The 22,586-nt window shown below is 29.5% G+C and overlaps 2 protein-coding genes across 6 annotated transcripts in view; one reads left to right on the top strand and one right to left on the bottom strand.

Moving 5' to 3' along the window:
- LOC105424135 (uncharacterized) overlaps positions 1–16,964 on the top strand; it is a 20,313-nt gene extending 3,349 nt beyond the window's left edge. Inside the window, exons 3-10 of one of the 4 annotated variants that reach the window (XM_089077975.1) lie at positions 2,249–2,321; positions 5,422–5,625; positions 6,793–7,721; positions 9,617–10,132; positions 10,195–10,712; positions 11,604–12,144; positions 13,787–14,239; positions 14,951–16,964. In XM_089077975.1, coding sequence (XP_088934101.1) covers positions 5,586–5,625; positions 6,793–7,721; positions 9,617–10,132; positions 10,195–10,712; positions 11,604–12,144; positions 13,787–14,239; positions 14,951–15,130 — 3,177 coding nt within the window. In that variant the 5' untranslated portion in view covers positions 2,249–2,321; positions 5,422–5,585 and the 3' untranslated portion in view covers positions 15,131–16,964. Of the gene's footprint in view, positions 1–2,248; positions 2,322–5,421; positions 5,626–5,962; positions 6,154–6,792; positions 7,722–9,616; positions 10,133–10,194; positions 10,713–11,603; positions 12,145–13,786; positions 14,240–14,950 lie in introns of those variants that run through there. The other 3 variants (XM_089077973.1, XM_089077976.1, XM_089077974.1) reach the window with 3 other exon arrangements.
- LOC105424093 (NCK-interacting protein with SH3 domain) lies at positions 13,539–22,338 on the bottom strand. 2 transcript variants are annotated; one of them, XR_016139468.1, is made up of 10 exons: positions 21,994–22,338; positions 21,646–21,836; positions 20,694–21,581; positions 20,200–20,402; positions 20,005–20,108; positions 18,769–18,987; positions 18,496–18,668; positions 18,290–18,387; positions 17,861–18,197; positions 13,539–17,024 (listed from the first exon to the last, which is right to left on the bottom strand). XR_016139468.1 is itself a non-coding variant. In XM_011634138.3 (9 exons), the coding sequence occupies exons 1-9, from the start codon at positions 22,019–22,021 to the stop codon at positions 18,107–18,109; spliced, it is 1,995 nt and encodes a 664-aa protein (XP_011632440.1). In that variant the 5' UTR covers positions 22,022–22,338; the 3' UTR covers positions 17,080–18,106. The 2 variants fall into 2 exon arrangements, 1 of the variants encoding a protein (XP_011632440.1); XM_011634138.3 differs by lacking the exon at positions 13,539–17,024 and having other exon boundaries at positions 17,080–18,197.
- Between the last annotated feature and the right edge of the window lie 248 nt (positions 22,339–22,586).

Raw genomic sequence — 22,586 nt, 5'->3', positions numbered from 1 at the left:
TGATAAAGCTTCGTTAGCATGTAATTGACAAATTATTATAAAATCAACTTACATGTGTTGAACTAATTTTATAAAGTTAAATTAAATTTTATAAAGTTTAGCGTTTGAAGCTGAAGCATATTAAATAAAAATTGCATAGAAATTAGTTAATATTATATGGAAAATTGATGTAATATGATGTATATTTGACCATATAATATGATGTATATTTGACCAAGTCTTTTGCAAATATTTATTTTAATAACATATATATTTTGTTTCGTGTTATCACATATATTTTGCAAGTATAAGCATATCTTTTGCTCCAATAAAATATATCTTGTTATTTATATCTCTAAAAATTTTATTTTAAAACATGTCTCGAAATATTATAACATTTTTCTTAAGAAATTTAGCATTTTAGAATTTTCGCAATTATGTTACAGAACAGATTGTTATGTTTTATTAAATATAATAATTTTCATTTTATACACTTCACATGGTTTATATCCATAAGGATTATTATATTAATATAGAAGAAAGAATATTATATTTTTTTGAAGCTGGTGATGAACAAATTCAATAAATAGTCGCCTAGAGTCTACTGAAATCTTATTGAAAGATATATTTTAGGAAACACGTAGTCGACGATCAGAATGTTATTATGTCATACAGGGATGACTAAACTTCATTTTTTGGTCACAGTAATACAAAAATACCGTCTATATTATCGCGTAAGAACGTCGTGAGATATATATATATATATATATATATATATATATATATATATATTTATGCATATGAAATTATTACATTTATGAAATTTAAGTACTTGCAACTAGTTTTTCAAAAAAGTGACAAGTAGTATTGAATATAATAAAAATATAATCGCGGTAACAATATGAATTATTATAATTGATAGTGAAGTAGCGATTTACAACTATAACTACATTATATAGACTTCATACTAATAGAATATGACATTACATTTTTCCAGTTTAGGCAAATATTTTTGTCTGCAAAGCAGACAATGTAATGTCACAATATCATTGAGATAAAAGTTTAAACAATATATATAACAATACATTAATTTATTTAACAATTTACTAAAAATGATTAATACTATATTTTCTTGGTTCATATATTTGATTGTTCTTATTACAAGTTTATTATATATAGTTTATTATATATAGTTATTATATATAGTTTATTATATATAGTTGAGGCGCTATTGTGTACAAATTTCTAATTGCGACTTTTACGATTTTTTTTTGAAATGGTTAAAATCTAGCTTTTTGGAAATTTGTTTTAAATCTGAATAACTTTACTGTGCATTATATGGGAATACATTACTACAAAATATTTCAAGCTTGACAAAATCCGAGAAGACCATCTATAATATTCTTTTTATAAATGCTCTTTATTGACAGTCTTTGAAATATGGCAATTGATGAAAGTTTCATCTTTCTCGCCATTAACTTGATAATGTCATTTATATCCATAAGAAATTTTTATACGGAAATTATCTATTTTTTGAAGAAATTTGTACATTTCAATTATAGGACAGAAAAAAAAATAAAGAAGTTTTTCTTATTTAGTTTTCGAACTAAAACTCGTATTAAGAATTTAATTGGTCCACTTGTTTCTGAGATATGATAATCTGACAACTGGTCAGCTCGCACGAAGATGCGATACATAGTCTGATCTCATGCGTGCATGAGACATGCACGTTCATTTCCAGGCTCCAGATACTATCTGTATCTCTTGATTGTTTAATTGTTAAGTCGGTGAATATTATAGATCAAAAGTGAAGTAATAATAATATATAATTAAGATGTTTAATTTATTTAAATAAAGACTTCGACCGCAATCGAAATTTTTTTCATTTTATTAGTATTCATGAACTCTTATCAGAATATGGTTTTTTTATAACATTTTTTAAATTCGGATAGAGTTCTTGAATCAAATATCAAGTTTTTAATTCATTTTATTCATAAGTCAAATTTTTCCAAAAATTAATTGTATATTGTATTTTTACTGACAAAATATGATATAACGAATGAAAAGAGGAGGTTAGTGAATAGCGAATATAATTTTTGTTTAATTTCGATCTATCAAATTAAATTCTTTAATTTCTAATTGTATTAATAGAATATGTGTAAAATTTTGTTAATTGTTAATCTTATGAATAATTAATGAATAAATAATGAACAAATATACACATTGGAGCCTTACTGAAATCGAAATTATCTATGTTTTTCAATTTTAGATGTATCAGCACTAGTGGTGAATTTGCTATTCTGATACTCGCCAGAATTTGGAAAAAATTTCGCAACGGAGAGGTATGTGTTTTAATTTATAATATAACATTGTGTAACAAAAAAATTTTTTTCACAAAAAGATCGATATAGTCATAGAAGTAGAGACAAAATGTAGGATAGAAGTTTCTGATGATGATTAATGGTTTTCGTTCTGACCAATTACTTATGTTTTGTATGCATATTTGAAGTTTAAAGGAGATTTCGGTCGTGATACAAGATGAAATGTTATCATTGAAAATCATGTTAAATTGACTGCTGAATCCAAAAATGATAAAATTAATGCGATTGGAATATAGCAAAATGATAAGAAACATATCTTCCATAAAAAGTTTAATAAAAGCTTAAATTTTTTCCTTTCTATGATTCTCTTTGTGAATGTTAATGAAAAAAATGTGATTTTCAAAATATTGCCTAAGTATTACTATTTTAGAAGTTCAAGTAAATCGCATATTTAATAAAAATTATTATAATTCGGGCACTGCATTTTCTTTTTATTTTTAAGTCTTACTTTATTTATTTTGTTTTTGTTTTACATATTGAATATAAATTAAGCATTCTACGAGATGTAAAATTTTTATTAAAATGTTAATGTGCATTCATGGCATGGTTTATTCATGTAGAAAAGTCTAAAAAAGGGTGAAATTTAAGCAATTTTCGAATGAAAATATATATTTTTTTCATCATCTTGATGCTCTGCTTTCTATACTTTAATTTTATTATTATTATTTATTTTGGATCCAGCAATTAATTTTACATAAAAATGCAAGTTTTTCGGACAATCGCAAAATTTTATCTTGTATGTGATCTCCTTTGAACTTCAAATGTACATAAAAAACGTAAATAACAATCTCGCAGAATGGAACGCACTTTTATGCTTAAAATTCGTCTCTACCCGCATGAACAACATGTCAATTTTTTTATGCGTGAAAATTATTTCTTGATTGTTACACAGTATAATCATATATTGTTTATAAATATATTGTCTTATATGTTGCATAAACAAAAAAATATTTGATCATGCATTTAAATTTTATCTTAATTGGTCCAACTTTGCATAAAGAGGTTTCGCCAGATATGAATTCAACTCATATTCAAAATTAATTTATAAATTTAAAAAAGACAAACCTAAGTAAACAGGTTTTTATTAATTTCATTTTTCTTCTACCAAGTCCCCCTTAAATTAATGATATGCTAATTCATTACTTTCACATTATTTTTATTTTCAGTGAAAATCAGTAAATAATAATTGACGCAATGTTATAATTAAAATTATAAAAATATTAAAAAATAAGGAATAATGGACTATGATACAATTCAAATAAAAAAATAAAATATTATGATGTAAAAGATATTCGTTTTTTATTAACATTAATATTTATTCCCCTGAGTGCATGTGTGTGTCTGTTGCGCGTGAGCACGTATATGCATGTGCGCGCGCTTCGTGTGTGTGTGTGTGTGTGTGTGTGTGTGTGTGTGTGTGTGTGTGTGTGTGTGTTCGAATTTTTTAAACAGTTATAAATAAAATCAATAAAGACATTGCAGTAATCTCACTGAAACGTTCTAGAAATATTTCTGTAATATTTCAGACATATTCCAGAAATACTTATTGCAATCGAAACAAACATGTTGACATTATTGCGAAAATTTTTTAAAAGTATTGTGCAATTATGTAACTGAAACATTTTGAAGATTTCAATGTTATATTGTCTTGCAATATAGCAGAAACTTTTTTCTATTATCATAATTGAATTTGGTAAACTCTTGTTTGGATTTGTTATTCGTGAAAATTTGTTTCTTTGCAATTAAATTGACAATATATAAAAAAATAAATAAAAGCATTAATTAGAATTTGTTCTGCTCACTTTGTTCCGCTAATTTATATAATTATAACATCTTAAAAGGATGCACGTTAAAAAAGAAATTAAGATATACGAGTAGTGTATCGTCTCCAAATTTACGCATAATAAAATTCGTGTGGAACGGCGACGAAACGTCCGTGGTTTTATATATAACCGGAGTTCACATTTACATATCATATATATCAATAATATATCATGCATTAACAATAACATTTCTTCTGTAACGTTTTTATAATAGCTTTTTTCATTTTTATGTGGTTTCCTCGAAACCTCCTACAACTTCCTACAACTTTTGTGTAAAACATTTTTCTCTAAACTTGAAGATAAATAAAATTTTGGAAAGTGATAATTTTGAAATTATAGGATATATAGGTTGTCCCAGAGGAAGGAAGGTCGAATTCTGGAAGGCGATAATGTCGATTATTAATATATCGAATATCGATTATTATTTAAGTAAAAATGTTCATATAAATGTGTATCCTATTCCGAACGATTTTCTGAGATAATCTCAGATGTAATCAGAGATGTATAAGCTCTTGGTAAAAGAAAGCATTTGCAATGCTTTTGTAATTTTAGAAATTTTAATGTCGGCGAAAATAATAAAAAAAAAGAAAAGAAAATTACGAAAAAGAATTACAAAAAAAAGGAAGAAAAAATAAAGAAATTCTTTTAAAAGAATTTCTTGTTTATATAAAGATTTACAAATGTTTGAAAGTGAATGAACATTTTAAAAATTTACTATACATTTATCAAAAAATGAATAAAATTATTTTGTATATCCATAATCTTTACGTTACTGAAAAATATTTGTTGTCATAGTTTTTTTAATTATGCAAAAGACAAAAAATAGTTTTTATGAATGTTGTTACATTTAACAAGATATGTAAGGAAAATATTTGCATATTATTAATTAAAAAAAATACCTCTTTTGATGGAGCTTTCAATAGTATCATGTCTGTCATTTAAAAGGCTCTAAAGCAATGGTAGTCATGCATGTTATGCATTTATCTACGCCATTAAGTTACAAAGTTAATAAATTGCAAAAGATTTTATCTTTACTATCTTTAATAGTTTTGGAAAAAATAACTTATAATTCTTTATACGATATACTCTGTGCAATAATAATATGTAATTTGCAATGCACAATTAAGCGCTTAACTTTATTAAAGTAAATTATAATCTTGTTTATTATAAATTATCAAAACAATTATCTTTTTTTATTTATATAATTCAATAATTATGCTATTTTGTGCCACAATTAGGTGGAAGTCGATCAGACAATACAAGCACAACGAATATTCCCTCAAAAAGTTCATCATTGCAACAACAGCGCAATCCGAAAAATCGTTGGTCCAATAAAAATGGAGAATCATTTATTCAGACAACAATCAATCACAAAGAAGACTTTCGAGTACAGCAGATACTTATGAGTGGCTATAATATAAATGCATCTAGGGAAATAAATGGTAAGTTAAAGAAATAGAAACTTTTAGACGGAAATTCATTTGATTGTTTCTAGTATTTTTATCAAAAGTCAGTAGCAATAGGGTGCGATGTTTTGATCTTATTTATTTTATTTATTTTATATCTTTTTTTATTTTTAAAAAGGTTAGAGAAAATTTTGTAGAGATGATCAATGACACATCTTTACACCATACACACACACACACACACACACACACACACACATTTGTATGTACATACACGTATTTACGTGTAGTAGTAATGAAATTATATCGCGCATGCGTGAAAAAGCGACCCAGATCACTGGTTGTGTGCACATAATTGTAGTAGGGAGGAGCAGGTAGAGGCGGTGTCTGAACTAAGCAACATGGCTACCAGTTCGTGAGAAACCGTGATCGCGTGCGTATCGCGTAGTGATCGAATAGTGATCGCGTTCTTGTATTTGCGTAAGACCATCAGATGTCGCCGTGTGTTCTTTAAACAGTTTAGCTGCATGACAATTTCTTTTATCAATCTCGCAAGAATTAAAGGTTTAACATTTTGTTTCGTCGACAGCATAATTATCAGCGGGATGGGGAGAGGTGCAGGGGGAGGGGGGGATGGGCTAGTGATCGAGTATTGTGAATAACTGATCACAAAGACGAAAAACTGCAAAACTAACGGATTTTCATATTGATATTATAGTGAGCGCAAAACAATGACGATCCGCATGTTGAAACAAATGTTGAATCTTATTTTTACGCGCGCGATTTCTGCCAATTAAAACAAGTGTTTAATTGTACAACTCTGAAGGAGAATACGACAATTTGGACAATAAGTTAAACAACAGGGCGATTTATACCAAAAAAGATTGACAATCGCAAAGGTATAAAAGATGGTATCAAAGGTTAACTAAAAGTGATCTTGTTCTTGGCATTGTGAGTTTATCAAAAATCTCATTGAATTTTTGAAGAGATGTATCGTTTATAGAAATATCCACCGAACAGAGTCCGAAATATTGCGTCGACCATTAAGTGAATGAAGTGACGTTCCTAACCTTTTATTGACATGCCTTTATGCTATTTATGTTGAAAATAGCTAATAGATTTGTCACATTTCTATCATTTGTGCTACTGTACTATGGAAGAATTTTTCAAAAAGGATCGCGGATCTTTTAAATTCATTTGTAGAAACGGACATTGTGGAAACTGCTGGTCCATCTGAAGAAAGTATCACATCCACTCTCAACAGTCCACGCTCTCCTGAAATAGGCATAGTGACGGCGACAACAGCAGCAGTACCACCATCACCACCATCATCACCACCACTATCACCACCACCACCACTACCACCACCACTATCACCACCACTACCACCACCACCACCACCACCACCACCACCACTACCACCACCACCACCACCACCACCACCACCACCACCACTACTACCATCACCACCTCCACCACCACCACCACCACCACCACCACCACCACCACCACCACCACCACCATCATCATCATCATCATCATCATTATCATCACCATCATCACCAGCATCATCACCACCACTACTACCACCATCATCACTCCCACCACCACCATCATCATCATCATCATTATCATTATCACCACCACCACCACCAATATTACCACTACCACCACCAATATCATCACCACCATCACCATCACCACCACCGCCATCACCACCACCGCCATCATCATCACCATCACCATCACCATCACCATCATCATCATCACTATCACCACCATCACCACCATCACCACTATCACCACCACCACCACTATTACTACTACCGCTGCCGTTGCCACAGCCGTCAAACGAACAACAAGAACAGCAATCCTGCCAACATCAGATACAGCAAGAGCAATCACACGCAGCTGGAAGTATTACAACCGCTGCATCGCACGTTGCTGAAGATAGTGGAGTCCCCTGTGAGATGCGGAGGACACCACCGCAAAATAAAGTTGACAGATCAGGAACTGGTCAGTCTGGAAGCTCGCCGAGGGTGACGCTCCGACTCAACCAGGTACGAGGTACGAGGGATGAAAAAAAAGGAGGTATTACTTCAAATTCCCGTCAGGGCAACGTAAACGCACAGGTATATAAATCAGTGTGAAAAATGGTATCATCACAACATATAGTATAAAAACATTAATTTGAAGAAATAATTTAATTTTGTAATATTTTGCAAATATTTTATTTTGCATTCTAATTATTAATTTCTATATCATAGATATCAGAAAGCTTCTTTCAATGACCTGATCTTGTTATATGTTATGAAGATTTTGACTTTAAATAAAATTAAAAAGTTTTTTATCTGCCATTTATTATGTTATAATTTATACTTTACTGATTATAAATTTTATTATTTGCATACATACACACACACACACACGCGCGCGCGCACATGCACACACACATACATACATACATATTTAACTAAATGTTTAGAATTCAGGAGAGGAATGCTTTATCCAAGTATTTAATGTTCATTACATTAGTCAATAATTATTGATTATGCACTTCACTGGAATATATATATTTTCTTAATTGGTTGATTGCAGATTATCAATTTTTACTATTTTTTTCAGTACATTGTAATTATTAACATCAAACTGAAAATTTAATATAATTGTCAAAAGTTTTAATGCAATAATTTGTTTGTAAGCAGGGTTCCAAATCAGGATCAAATATATACAAAATATACAAAATATATACGATATATATATATATATATATATTTATATTGTTAAGTACACAAAGATTTTACACATTTACATTTAGTATTGACTCTTATTTGGCTTTATTGTTAATATTGTTTATTTATCAGCAAGACTTTGTTTATATTCTTGTTATATTATATTAACGTTGGTATGAGGCAGTTTATATATATATATAAAAAAAAAAGAGAAAGAAAACGATCAGAATTATAGCAAAATAATTTGGATTTTTTTCTCACAATAATCCTTTTGATATTTATATGTAAATTTTGCTTTTTGCTAAATATTTAAGAAATATGATTTCACAAATTTCAATATTTACCTGATAATACACTATGTGATTTTTGCTATTTCCAAAACTAAAAATGCTTTAAAATCATCGTTTCAGGTCGAAGAAATAGAACAAAATTCAATGCATGTTTTGAAGGCTGTATTAGAAATCAAATATCAGTGCTGTTTTGAAGATTGGAAAAAAACGTTGGCAAATACATTGTAGGCAATAAAGATTACTTTGAAAGCGATACAATAAATATCGTTGAATATTAAACCAATCATTTATATTTTATTTTAAAAGTTTAGAGTACTTTTTGAATGCAGTAGTGCGCGCGCGCGCGCACGTATAAATATACCTATTTGGATACTTTTTTATCGGACTTTGTTTGTCACTTTAAGATTTCCTTAAGTTCTTTTTTAGATACAAATACGAAATAAAATTTTATTTCTCACATTATAAAATATCAAATATCCAGTAAACACAAACTAACAGTAACATTATATCAATATTATAATTGTCACTCAGTAATATGAATATTTCACGTTGTATATGATTACATTGCGAAAAATCAATGTAATATATCTATCAATGTAATATGTACTATTATTTCATGTTTATTGAGTAATTATTGAAACAATCTTAATTTGAAATTTACTAAATTATTCACTAAATTGAAATTTCACTATCTTGAAATTAAAGTTTAATTTGGAAGGAACATTCGTTACGATACATAATTGATTTGATACATAAATTGACAAATATGATTTCGAATTTAATTATCTCTGTAAATTCAAGAAACACTAACATTATACAAATATTATAATTTTCCACTCAGCAATATAAATGTAATGTTTGTACACAACAGTTAAATTATTTATAATATTAATGTTACTATTACTTTATGTTTATTTGGATTTTAAGTTTTATTAAAGTAAATATACAATATATGCAGTATATTATATATCTACTTTGATAAAAATTTTATTAATGAATATACAGGGTCAAGGTTCAATGGAAACTTCGTCAAAGATGCCAGTCAACGCCTCGTCGGTAAATCCAAGTACCGCATCAGGCACTGGCAATGCATCATCATCTACTGAAAGTGGTGATATATATGAGTTTAAAAGTTCAAAAGAGCCAACACCAGTGAGAGGTGCAAGCTCGTCTCCAAATCCTAATTTAGACAAAGACAAAGATGGTGGCGGCAAACCCTCTGGTCCAAATGGTCAAGGTAATCAAAGTGGTGGAAGTAGCGCATCTACTATTGGCAACTCATTGACATCTATCAATGAAGCAACAATAGCACCATTAGTAGTTTCTTCCGATGAGACTTTATCCGTTCCAACGTCTTCACCATCGTCAAAACGTATTTACGAAGGTGACAATACAGAGGAACAAGACGAGGAAAATCGACGAAAAAAGCGTAAGGATTCTGAGAACGCAAAAGAGAGTACGAAAAATAATCCAACTGGAAGACAAAGTACTGGTAGAAACGCTGCCAATAGTGGTGAGAAGGTAAGAATCAAAATTATCTGACTGCAAATTTTTCTTTAACTATAACATTTAATTGTTCTTAGTGTATTAAATCTGGTAAGCAAGGATCTGGGACAGTAACCGGTAAAGGAAATCAAAATACCAATTCCGTAAATGCGGATAGAAAGAGTCCTAGTACCTCTTCGATGGCTAGTAGCCCGAAACCTTTAAATATTTCTAGTTCAACAATCACGAAAACTGGTACTCCACTACCTGAATCTGATGGCGAAGAAGATCGATCAAAATGTTCCGATTCTAATTCTGCTCCTAAAGTACCACCTTTAAAGATAGTTATACCACAGAGTACAGCATCGGAACAGGAACAAGGCAATAGAAATGGTAAAAATGTTGCGAATAGAAGTCATCAGTTACCCTATGTAGTGGCTAGTTCAAACAGTAACGATTCGACTGAAAAAGAACAAAGCCAATTAACTAGCGGTACTACTAGTCCTACGGAAGGTAGTATTGGCGTAAAAGGAGAAGACAAGAAAGATTTTAGTGGAACTTTGCACGGAGAAGAAAGAGCGATGCATCATCAACGTGTATTAAGAAGTTCACACAGGTTAGAAAAAGACTTTTAATTCTGTTTGAATTTTATTTATTTGCAGATATATAACATATAAATCGTTTTTATTTATTCTATATTTTTTATCGCTTATTAATTTTTAATTTTTATGTAATAAAATTTTAATTTCTTTTTTCTTTTTCCCTTTTTAATATATTATGCATTCATAATTTGAATCATTCACTTTTTTTAAAGTTTTAATAATTAATAATTATGAGAGATGTACATCTGCAAATTTTATTGAAAACAATTTTGCAAGATTTATATTTATATATATTTTCTCCCTAGGAAGATATTTCTGTATTATTGAATTTAATAAACTTTTTCTCTACAAAACTTTATATTAAAACGATTATGAATATTTTAAATTTGTTTTTTACTTGTGTCAAAAGAAAGATTTTTTTTATTTTCGAAATTTTTCTTGGTGCTTATATATTATATTTTAACTATTATGACCGGCGAAAATTTTTACCGCAATGCACATGTTTTCTGAACTGTATTTCTTATAGCGAATAATTCTCGCTCAGATTTTTTTTTAGATTTTTTAAATTTTGATTTATGATAATATGTGAAGATGTCATCTATATATAGGTAATTTACGGATCTTGCAATCGTTCTAAATATAAAGTTTGACATCTACCGTAACACTGATCTTTGGGATTTCAAGTTATTCGTTTATAATATCGTTCATTTTATTCCGTTGATAGCTCGAAAATGAATCGAAACATTCGGGTTTATTAATATTATATTCGAAGATTTTTAATATAATAAAAGTATATTTATTAAATATTTGCGCATCCTGGCGCTTAACTTTTAGTTGCCTTTAGATTTCTTGTGTGACATAAGTCCGTTGTTATTTTATATTACAATCGTATCATATTGTTATAGGACGGGAAATGGTAATAATGGTTCTACGATGCCAAAAGAAGCTATCCCTTTAACAGGTAATGGAGGTTATTCCAATTTATCACCATTACCAGCTAACGCTACTATAGATCGTTCGAATAACTCTTCGCCACAACAAAGACATCACTCGCCAACACCAGAAACTATCGGATCCGATGTAAGTAAGACTACTTCGTCGGAATCCACAATTACAGGAGCCATCTCGAAATGTAATACAACTACGGAAAAACCGGATAAAAATACAGACGTTGCCGGAAAAAATCAAAAAGATAATAATGCGGAAAATTTGGAGAATATCTCTTCGACTACGTCTTCAACGATATCTAACGTTAATACGCCAGCACCACCCGTCGAGCTTCATCCCAGAAAGAGAAAAATGAAGCCAAGTAAAGAGGCACAACAGGCCGCAGCTACAGCTGCTGCTAATGAAACAGTCGAGACTACTAGTACAGGGCCAGAAATTCATCCACATGATCAACCAATTACCAATTGTTATCAATTATTTCTTAATATCAGGAAACAGGTAAAAAAAAAAAGATATTTAAGTTTCAAGTCACGCATGAAATCATTTTGCGAATAAATAATTATATATTTCAAACATTACATTTTGCACGTTATACAATTTCTAACGATGATGTAATCTCCATATGATGCTGACAATATATTAATCAATATAATATGTAATTATATATCGTTATATACATTTCTATCAAGTCCTATTAAGCCCTTCACACATTGCTAATTATATTAATATTTATTAACAAAAAGAATCCAAAAATAGTCAATATTAGTCCTGAACTGACGCTTAAAAACTTGATTCTATAGTATTCTTCAAAATATATCGCAATATATTTGAACAATATTTATAATAAAATACGAAAAAAATTACTAATATCTAAAAGTACTAAATATATTTACAATTTAGAAAGATGTTTTAAAATGTACAACATACAGATAAAGCTAAAAACTTTAGCTATAAACGAGTAACGCGCAATTTATTTTTTATCACGATACACTTTAATCTTAAATTCAGAAAAATTCTGTCAATTTGTATCACAATTGTGTATATGGCTATTGATATTCATAGTAGATTCTTATTTTCAGACTTATCTTAAGCAATGTCTCAAGATGTTAATACGGCTCTGTGATTGGTCAATAATTTCTTAAGACACTACTTAAGACTGTTTTAAATATAATAGGCTTTCTACAATAAGCTATTAATAATATTAAGATCATAAGTCAGAAATTAAGAATTAACCAATCACAGATTGAATATAATAAGAATATGATTGGTCAATTCTTATTTTCTGACTGATGATCTATTACTTATGACTTATCGTAGAATGGCATTAAGATTTGATTATGAATACCTATTTATCTACTTTATGAATAGCTGTCATAGAGAAAATTATTTACATACATAATTATATATTTTTAATATTTAATCGGTTATAGTCCAAGGAAAATACAAAATAAAATATTTTCACATAACTTGTAACCTTTGTATCCGTAATGATGTAGTTGTATACAACACAAATGATATGCAAAATATGCTATCTCCCCAATAGTCGCTTATAAAGTAAGCATAACAAGAGAGCCAATCAACATTGCAATTAATTAGATAATATGCAATTAATAATCAATTTTAAGACATTCGAGTATCGACTTAACATATTCTTTCTAAAAGAAGATATAGATGTTACGCGCGCGCTGTATATTTTTGTTTAAAGAAAAAATTAATATATTATTACACTATTAACTTTTTACAACATATACAACGTATACAATTGTCAAAATAATCTGTCTTCGCGATGATAGCTGTTCGCGAAATAAATGCAGCGATAGAAGCAATGGGCATCACGGAGAAACGACAATAATAACTTCTGTAATGAATCAATTGTTTTTCCACAAATACAATTGTTTTTTTTTTTCAGACTCAAATTTGCAATATGATTATACATGCTTAGGATGAAAACATGACATTTGGTCATTTTTATTTTTTACTCGCGTTCACGTTAAATTGATTATTTCGGCATTTTATTTTATATTTGTCTATCAAAATAAATTATGAAATCAGTTAAAATATGTATATTTAAATAGAGTATATTAAATAGAGAGGAAATGAATACATCCAAGTAGATGCAAATTTTTGTTATCTTTTACAGATCGAAAGAAGACGAAAGGGCTTATTCCCAGTTCAACCAAAACCTCCTCAAGGTTTTAAGGATTACTTGATGAATCGCTGTACATATGTGCTAGCTGGCAATGCGAAAGAGCCAAATATTAATCTACCCGTTGGTTTACACACAGCTATGAAGGATCTTTATGTTGAACAAGAAAAAGAACGATATCGTCTTAGGATGCAACATGTAGTTGAAAAGGAGAAATTAGTTTTGTCAGTAGAACAGGAAATTCTCAGAGTTCACGGTAGAGCGGCCAGAGCACTCGCTAATCAATCTCTTCCATTTTCCGTATGTACGATTCTTAAAGACGAAGAGGTATATAACGTCATTACTCCTGAACAAGAAGAAAAAGATAGGAATGCAAGGAGCAGATATAACGGCAGACTATTTTTAAGTTGGCTTCAAGATGTGGATGATAAGTGGGAAAAGATAAAGGTAAAGAGATACAATTAGATAACAAATAGTTAATTACAAATATAAAATATAATATATAAAAAAAATATAATATAATATATAAAATCACTCCATTAGACGCATACCTCGCGTTTGCATATTTTTTGGTCATTTTTCAAATAACTTTCAACAAAAATATTAAAATAATCATAAAAAGTTGAGACATTTTTATAAATTACCAAAGAAATAGATGATTACATTTTTTAAATTTTATATCAAAATATATATACTTGAGATTTATTATAAAGATTAGAGATACAATATCGAAAGATTAGGAAAAAATTTTAATAAATGATTTTAGTGAAAACCCACTAAAAAAAAAGTCAGAATTCTAATAAAAAAAGTCGATCAAAGAAATATAGAGAGGGAAACATATATAGAAATTTTAATGAAAGAGAAAACATCTCAAAATCAAGTTAAGAAAATGACATTTCAAGGATAGATATTTGTTGCGTCTATTGTAATAACTACCGATACTATCTGATTGTGAAAATAACTCATGTAATATTTTTTATTATTATTCAAATTAAATTAAAAATGTACAACTGATATGACTCTTGTCACGTGTCAATTTGTGCAATTCTTTATACCGATTTAAAATAGTGTAATTATTTATGTTTTACTTATTTATATCTATTTTTTAACTTTTTACTAGAAAATTATGTTATTTTTATTTCTAATGGTTAATTTCAGGAAGGTATGCTATTGAGACATCATAATGAAGCAGAATCTTTACATGCTGTTCAACGAATGCATTGGGAATGGAAATTGAAGGAAGTAGGACTTTGCGAATCCAAAACAACACCTCAAATAGAAGATGTTCACGTTCCCATGGTACATGTTTCAGACGATTTTGATTTGTTACCAGCTTAGTGTATATTAACTTTATATATTTTTTCTGGTACACAAGTTTTTTTCTTGTCTTCAAAAGAACTTTAAAGGCGGTGGCTTTAATCTGTGATCTCTATCAATGTACGCACTATTCTTATGTCATTGCAAATTTGTATCGTAAGTAAATATCACAGTGACGCAGGAAACTGCAAGAAAATTTTATAAAATGTATATCGTACTGTAATATTACGATTAAAAAAATATACAAATTTAGATTATATCGAAATGTGGATTCATGGTTACAAGATTTTAAGGCTCCCGAGTAGTCGCCGCGGTCATATTGGAATCGTGACGTCATAAGTGAGAAACGACATGTAAAAGTTCGCTACACTTTTCCTTTTTCAAATAAAAAGACGCAATAAATAACACTCGAGATGGCTCTAAGACACTTGTAGAAACGGAACGCTACAACTTTTTTCCCCTCTCGACAGTTAATAAATAATCGTAAAAGGCACGTGAAACGAAACATATTCCGGCAGAAAACACACGATTTGATAGCTGTTGAAAGAGGTGAAAAGTACGCTTTCACATATAAAATCGAAAGATAACTTTTGTAGCGCTCGGTTTTTTACGAATTTGATAAGCACGAAACAACTCACGTTTTCACAAAATAATATAATAAAGCGTAAAATGTCGCTGTCAACACGTCACTTATATAAAGATGAACAAGAACGAGAACAAGAACTTTTATTCACCGTGACGATACGTCGCTATCATCAACGCGGAGTTCTTAGTCGAGTACTCAGGAGTCTTAATTATAAATAGAAAGAACTCTGAGACTACATTTGGAATAAGATTGAAAATTTTACTAAAAAAAAAAAATTGTTTGTAAGCGCTGTTATTTAACTTTTATCAGCATAAGTGAAATTTGATTATATTACGAAAAAGTTAGAAAAGAAAATATATTACTTTTTCATTTTATATGGTCGAAATAAGATAAATCAATTCGTGTCAATTCACTTATATGAATAAAATGTAAAAATATAACGTGTGCCTTAAATTTTCATTGAGTTTTGTAAGAATACCGATAAATTCATAATGTAATTATGTTTTTGATAATACAATTTTACTATATGTTTTTAACTATATGTATAAATAGAGTGTAATACGAACAAATTGAGTAGTGTGAGAGATAATCGATGTCAATAATATTTCTATTTAGCGTAATTTAAAACATAATAAATCTACTCGTACAGCGTTGTCATAAAATTAATATCGTACAATTTTTTTTTGGTATTTTGGAATAATATTGGAATAAATTAGATTTTAGCTGATTTTATATTAATCTAATAACTCTCGATATTCAAAAGTTAAAGTAAACGAACAAATCAGATGAAAATCAAATCACGGTTAATGCAGCAGTCTATTAGAAAATACAGTTTATATGTTTCAGTTCCATTTCGAGTTCTCTTATGAAAATAGAATTTGTTAAAAATTCTATTTTTTCGAACCCAAGTAAAAATAAAAAAAAATTTTTCAGAGAAACGCTCGCATTAATTGCAAGCCAAATGATAACAAAAATTGAAATAGTGAATAAACACACACACACACAAAACTTATACATTATTAAAGTTCTTTTAGCATGTAAATTTATAAAACATTTTAATCCAATTTTCTAATACTCTTTCCATCAAGTACTTGTCGCCATATAATATGTAAAGCGCATATCTGACACCATTTTTACCATTCTGTAAAATTACATCTTACATCATAATTTATACTATACTCGCATCATGACTAATACTGTATTTTTTAGTATATAATACATGCATGTCAAGTGTAAATATTTTGTAATAAAGATACTTGTGAAAATGGACAGCTGCTATCGTTTCCGTTCCTGATAGTCAATAAATAGCTGCAAAAGGCACGTGGAAGTCTGTTTAGGCAGAAAACACGGTTTGTATAACGGTTCGAAAATTATAAAAGCAATATTTTATATGACAGTTACGATCTAAACTTTTTATTTATTTAACATTCAATTATAATTACATTAAACTTGATTCTTTTATAATTGACTTGTTGACAGTTTACAAACATAACATAGAATAACATGCTTCAAAAAATATAGTCACTAATAGTCACTCATAGACTAGCAAGTTTTTACTGATTACAGTGGCACTTAATAAATCTTATAAATAAGTCTATACGAATTATCTTTGTTTTATAATCAAAATATTCGCAAAATAATATTTAGAGAGTATTTATCTCAGTGAAAAATAAGATACTAGACTAATTAGAATTTATATTATTTTTTATGACTTAGAATATTATATTACGTTCTGACATACATGGATGTGGACTAGACTATAGTTTATAGAGAAATAATACTAATAATTTTTTCCACTTTTTAACAATATACACAAAGATGCATGTATCAGCTATAAATGTATTTATATATTAAAGTTTATCTCAATATATATGATATATATATATATATATATATATATATACTGAGATATCTATATATAAATAATTATACTTATCTATATATTAGCAATAATAATTAATTATTAATAAATCATTAATTTAATTGCAAATGTTGGAATGCTTTTAGATATCAATGATCCTCATAAAAAGGATTTTTTAGCTATATTTCACGTTACGCGTTTAATGTAATATATATATATATATATATATATATATATATATATATATATGAATTTTATACGTCTTATATACTAAATAATTACACTAATAATTACTAACACTTACATAAGGAGTGATGTCTTGTAGCACCAACAGAATGAAGACATTTATGGCAGTCATAAAATATATTATTTCATAAGCTATGTGCGTTTTTTTTTTTTGATAGATGAAGTATAGAGAAGTCATAAGACTTTCAATAAAACTTGTCATGAATTTGATTTCTCTCTACTTTTGCTGAATTCTCGAATCTACTTAAACAAGAGTTTGCAAGTCATCGTCATCCAAATCTTGATTGGACGGTGGAATTAAATGTCACATTCTGAACAAGTGTGGAAATTCGTTACTAATTTCGCGTACTACTTGTTGGTCTTCATGACTTTCGGTTGTTTCCTCGCAAAATATCCTAATACAAAGTATAAAATGTATATATAATTAAGAAGTGTAAAAATATTTTTATAATAAATTATAATGTAGTTTACAACTCTAAACTGTTACCTTGTGAAACATTTTAACAAATCTCCAGACCGATGGCGATGCTCGTTATAGTTGGATGTACGTAGAACTCGACGGCAAAGTTCCAAATACTGTCTACGCTGTCATTGTATATTAAGGATAGAAATGAAAGATGAGAAATTTAAGAAATCTAAGATATTTTTAATGAGTCTGATGTGAGTTTTTTTTATCATGATATAATTTAATACCTTATCACCTGGAAACATGTCAAAAAGTTGCCGTAATATAATGTCAATAAGTACTTTTACGTCATTGGTATAAAAGAGACTTGCTATAGCATCATTGCTAAACAAGTCGACAAAAAGTTTCAATACGGAGTGCGGCGGTTGTGGTTCGTGATCAAATATTCGGACCGGATCCTCTGGCGAGTTAAAAGTTTGTTCATTCATGCAGTCATACTCGAGATAAATATACAAACATACACATACATATTATTTACATATTATTTACATAACATTTACCTTCTCTGTTAAAAAGAAATAAAATTTTTTCGGTAAAAGTCTTGGCTATAGTCCGTTCACGTAAAGTGTTTAGAACAATATTTTCAGAGGATGTAAATTGTAGATTGTAGGATAATATTAAATTTACGAACAAGTCTGGGATTTGATCTTCTAGATCTGTGTCGGGGGGTGTTTCTATTAGGTCCAGCAGAAATGATATAAAATCTGTACCAAGTTGCTCTATAACAGAGTTAATAAAAAAATATATATTTTAATTTCTATTTTTAATTATATAATTATTCCTATTTTAATTAATACAGGGTGTCTCTAAAGTTATCTAAAGCCATTTTCGAGATATAGGACCTCGGTTAGACTTTAAAGACACTCTGTATACAATTTTTAACGAATAAATATCAGTCAATGTATATTTCATATTTACATATCACAGAAAATATGAGATTTTTGATCACTGAGATCTTATAGTTAGTTATATATTTTTTTGTAAATTTATATAAGTTCTGCTTTGGCAAAAATATTGCGTTTCAAGACCAAATAGTACTCGACGCGTGATTATTGAAGCAGAATGTATCAGCAGAATAGATCAACATGAGTAGTACAACCAAACAGAAATTATTCAATATACAAAAATAGAATAATTTTTTTTATTTAATGCTTTATTCCCGAAATAATCAACTTTGAAAATTCCAAATAGTGAAATAACAAAAACTTATAGAAATAGTAAAAATCTTTCTTAACTAAAAGAGATAATTGCACAAGCATTTAAAGATTCAATTAAAGATTCAAAATACGTTACGAACAGTATACATTTTTTTGATTCGTTAAGCAACACTCTGCAGACAACGGAAATATAACAATAATTCCGATTAATTAATAAATGTAATTTAAAATTATTAAAATACATTAAAAATTAGTATGTTATTAGTTATTAATATTAGTCATAATAGTCCTAATAATTAACGTTGTGTACAATAAAGTTCGTTAAGTTTGAAATAAAACAAGTGGACGCATACGCGTTTCCAACTAATATTCACATTCGGTTATCTCGAAAACGAAGCATTGTATAAAAAAATTTTTTTACATTTCCAACTTATTTTTATTATTTGCAAGTTAGATAAATTGAATAATTTCTTGTCCGGTTATCCCTTCTGACCCAACCTATTTCCCCAGAACAGAAAGATTAAAAATGTCAATTTTTATTTATTTTATGTTGTATGATGTATGATGTATTTTACTGACCCAAATGTGTAACCGGCATAGGTTCACCCATTGAAAAAATCATTGTAAGTAGTAACGAAGAATAATTTAATCTTAATACATTCCTGGGATTACTCTTCATATCTCTACAAAAACATTAGAGATTTAATGATTGTGTTTACGGATATTGTATATTTCATTATTATAAATTGTAATTTACAAATATCTTCTAAATACCTTGCTAGTTCCATTGGTAAAATACTATTTAACATTATAGTTAGAACTACTGGATCCAAACTGCACATAACACCAAATGATTGCAACAACAATTGTCTAATGGTCCATCTTGTCTCCATTTGATAATACTGTATCAATATTGTTACGCCATTATATCGATCTTGCCTCAAAACATGTCTTGACACATTCGCGTCTGCATTTGTCTGTTTAAAAAAAAAATATACATGAATATTAATTATTTAATAATAATTTAATAATAAATTATATGTATATTAGTGTTAACTAATCATAATCTGCATAAAAGAAATGTGGCACAATCAAATATTCGTATATTTTTAAATGTATTCACTGATTAATTAATTATACTAATTTATTATAATTAACTATAACTTGAACAAATTCTGAATTGAAGAAAAATATTATATTAAAATTCAAATTTAATGCTAAATATTAACTAATTTTTATTGCTGTTTTATTAAATAAAAAAAACATACCAATATTTCAGTCAATTCTTTGATATATTCCACAATAATAGATTCATCTTCGTAAAGCATCCAGCTTCTTTGCTGTGAGTCTTCTTTACACGAAGTCAATTCAGTAAAAATAATTTTCAATCTATTAGCATCATAAGTTTCTTCTATACTCATTTTTGATACAGTCAATGGTGTTTGCAACTGATGCATCAAAGCATCCAGATAATGACTTACAGTTTCCGGCAGCAACTGCCGTAGATTAGACACTACAACTGTGACTGCTACCTTTGACATTTCATGACTAAGTTGAGTATTTTTGCGTACTTGATCAAGAAGCTGGTAAGCGCTTCGCGAGTTAATGGCTTGCAAAGAATTGCTCTTAACCGGGGAACTGTTCCTAGTTAGGGAATTATTTTTGACTGATGAACTGTTAGATAAATTTTGTATGCTGCCCTGAGAGGCGCTTTTATGAACGTCTGCGATTGGTGACTGGACTTTCTGCATAGTATCCAAAGATGACTGACAAGTAAGTGATTGTATATGCCGTTCGTCCCCATTTGATCGTTGACATTGCACAATTGCTTGACTGTTATCTGCATTTGTATTGCTACAAACAGTTTGTGCTGTTGCATAGGAGGTATTGCTTGGTGCTGACTTAATATCTGTTTCTGTATTGTCACAGGCAATTGTGGAATGTGTTTCTTTACGTATAATGCCATAGTCTAAATCTGGCGGTTTAGGCGCTTGTCTTTTGGACTTTCTGCTCAATTCAACCTGTCTCTTCTTTTCTACTAGCTTTGCCAACAGATCTTGCTTTTCGGGTTGTATCGAGTCGCTATCTTTACTAATTTCCGTTTCCAAAGTCAATATACAGTCTTCCAAAAAATCAATCAAAAACTGGGGCTGCGCCTATAAATCAACGATACAGATTATATTCGTATTTGAACAAGTTCCATACACGAGTTCCACCCACCTTCACGGAGGAAACGTAATTGGATGGTATATAGCCCAAACGTCCTCCTCTGTTTACAACCTGCCACCAATTCTTTTGCTTGATGTTACGCTGCAGCAAGATGAAATACTCACCTTCCCGGAAACTGAGAGTCTTGGCAAATGTGGCCTTGAAATCGTACAGGGCTTTAACCATTTCATAGCCATCTGTAGCTACAATTTCACATTTTAAAAGGTATGTACAAACAGAGAGAGAGAGAGAGAGAGAGAGAGAGAGAGAGAGAGAGAGAGAGAGAGAGAGAGAGATATCTCGAGAGTATGGAACATATGTCATCTTGACGAAATGTAAATAAGTCCGCGTCGGACTTACCTAACCTCGCTGTACTATTGTCGTCCATCGTCGAAAGCGAGAGTAAAATGCAACTATCTCGACAAAGACGATGCCCAGAGTGAAAACAGGAATGTCGGAGAGGGCGGCCTACTTACTTTCCTCTCTCTGGCATCGCATTTCCCTCTCCTATCTTTCTTCTGTCGCTATAACTTTGCTCCGACCGGTCTCTCCTACATACCTCTGCGTTTGTGTATCAGTATGTATGATATATGTATGTATATATGTATGCATGTATGTATGCATGTATGCATGTATGTATGTATGTATGTATGTATGTATGTATGTATGTATGTATGTATGTATGTATGTATGTATGTATGTATTGCTGTCGCACGGCGCTTATTACTGCGAAACGACATCGACCGTCGTTCACCCATTCACCTGCTCGCTACCGTGAGTTGCAAATTCGCACAAATTATCGATCGTAATGTATCCTCTAGCCTAGCCTGCTGTTGCTTTTTTACTTAAACTGTAATCAAACGCACGTGTGTGAGCAAACCGGTTTCAAAAACCGCTGATATCTAATAAAATATAACACTTCTTCGAATCTTATCGCAATTTATTGCATACAA

This window comes from Pogonomyrmex barbatus, unplaced genomic scaffold, assembly GCF_055798465.1.
Source record: "Pogonomyrmex barbatus isolate J1 unplaced genomic scaffold, ASM5579846v1 scaffold21, whole genome shotgun sequence".
Taxonomy (NCBI): Eukaryota; Metazoa; Arthropoda; class Insecta; order Hymenoptera; family Formicidae; genus Pogonomyrmex; species Pogonomyrmex barbatus.
Note: the sequence above shows the minus strand (reverse complement) of the source record. Positions and strands in the feature narration are given on the sequence as shown.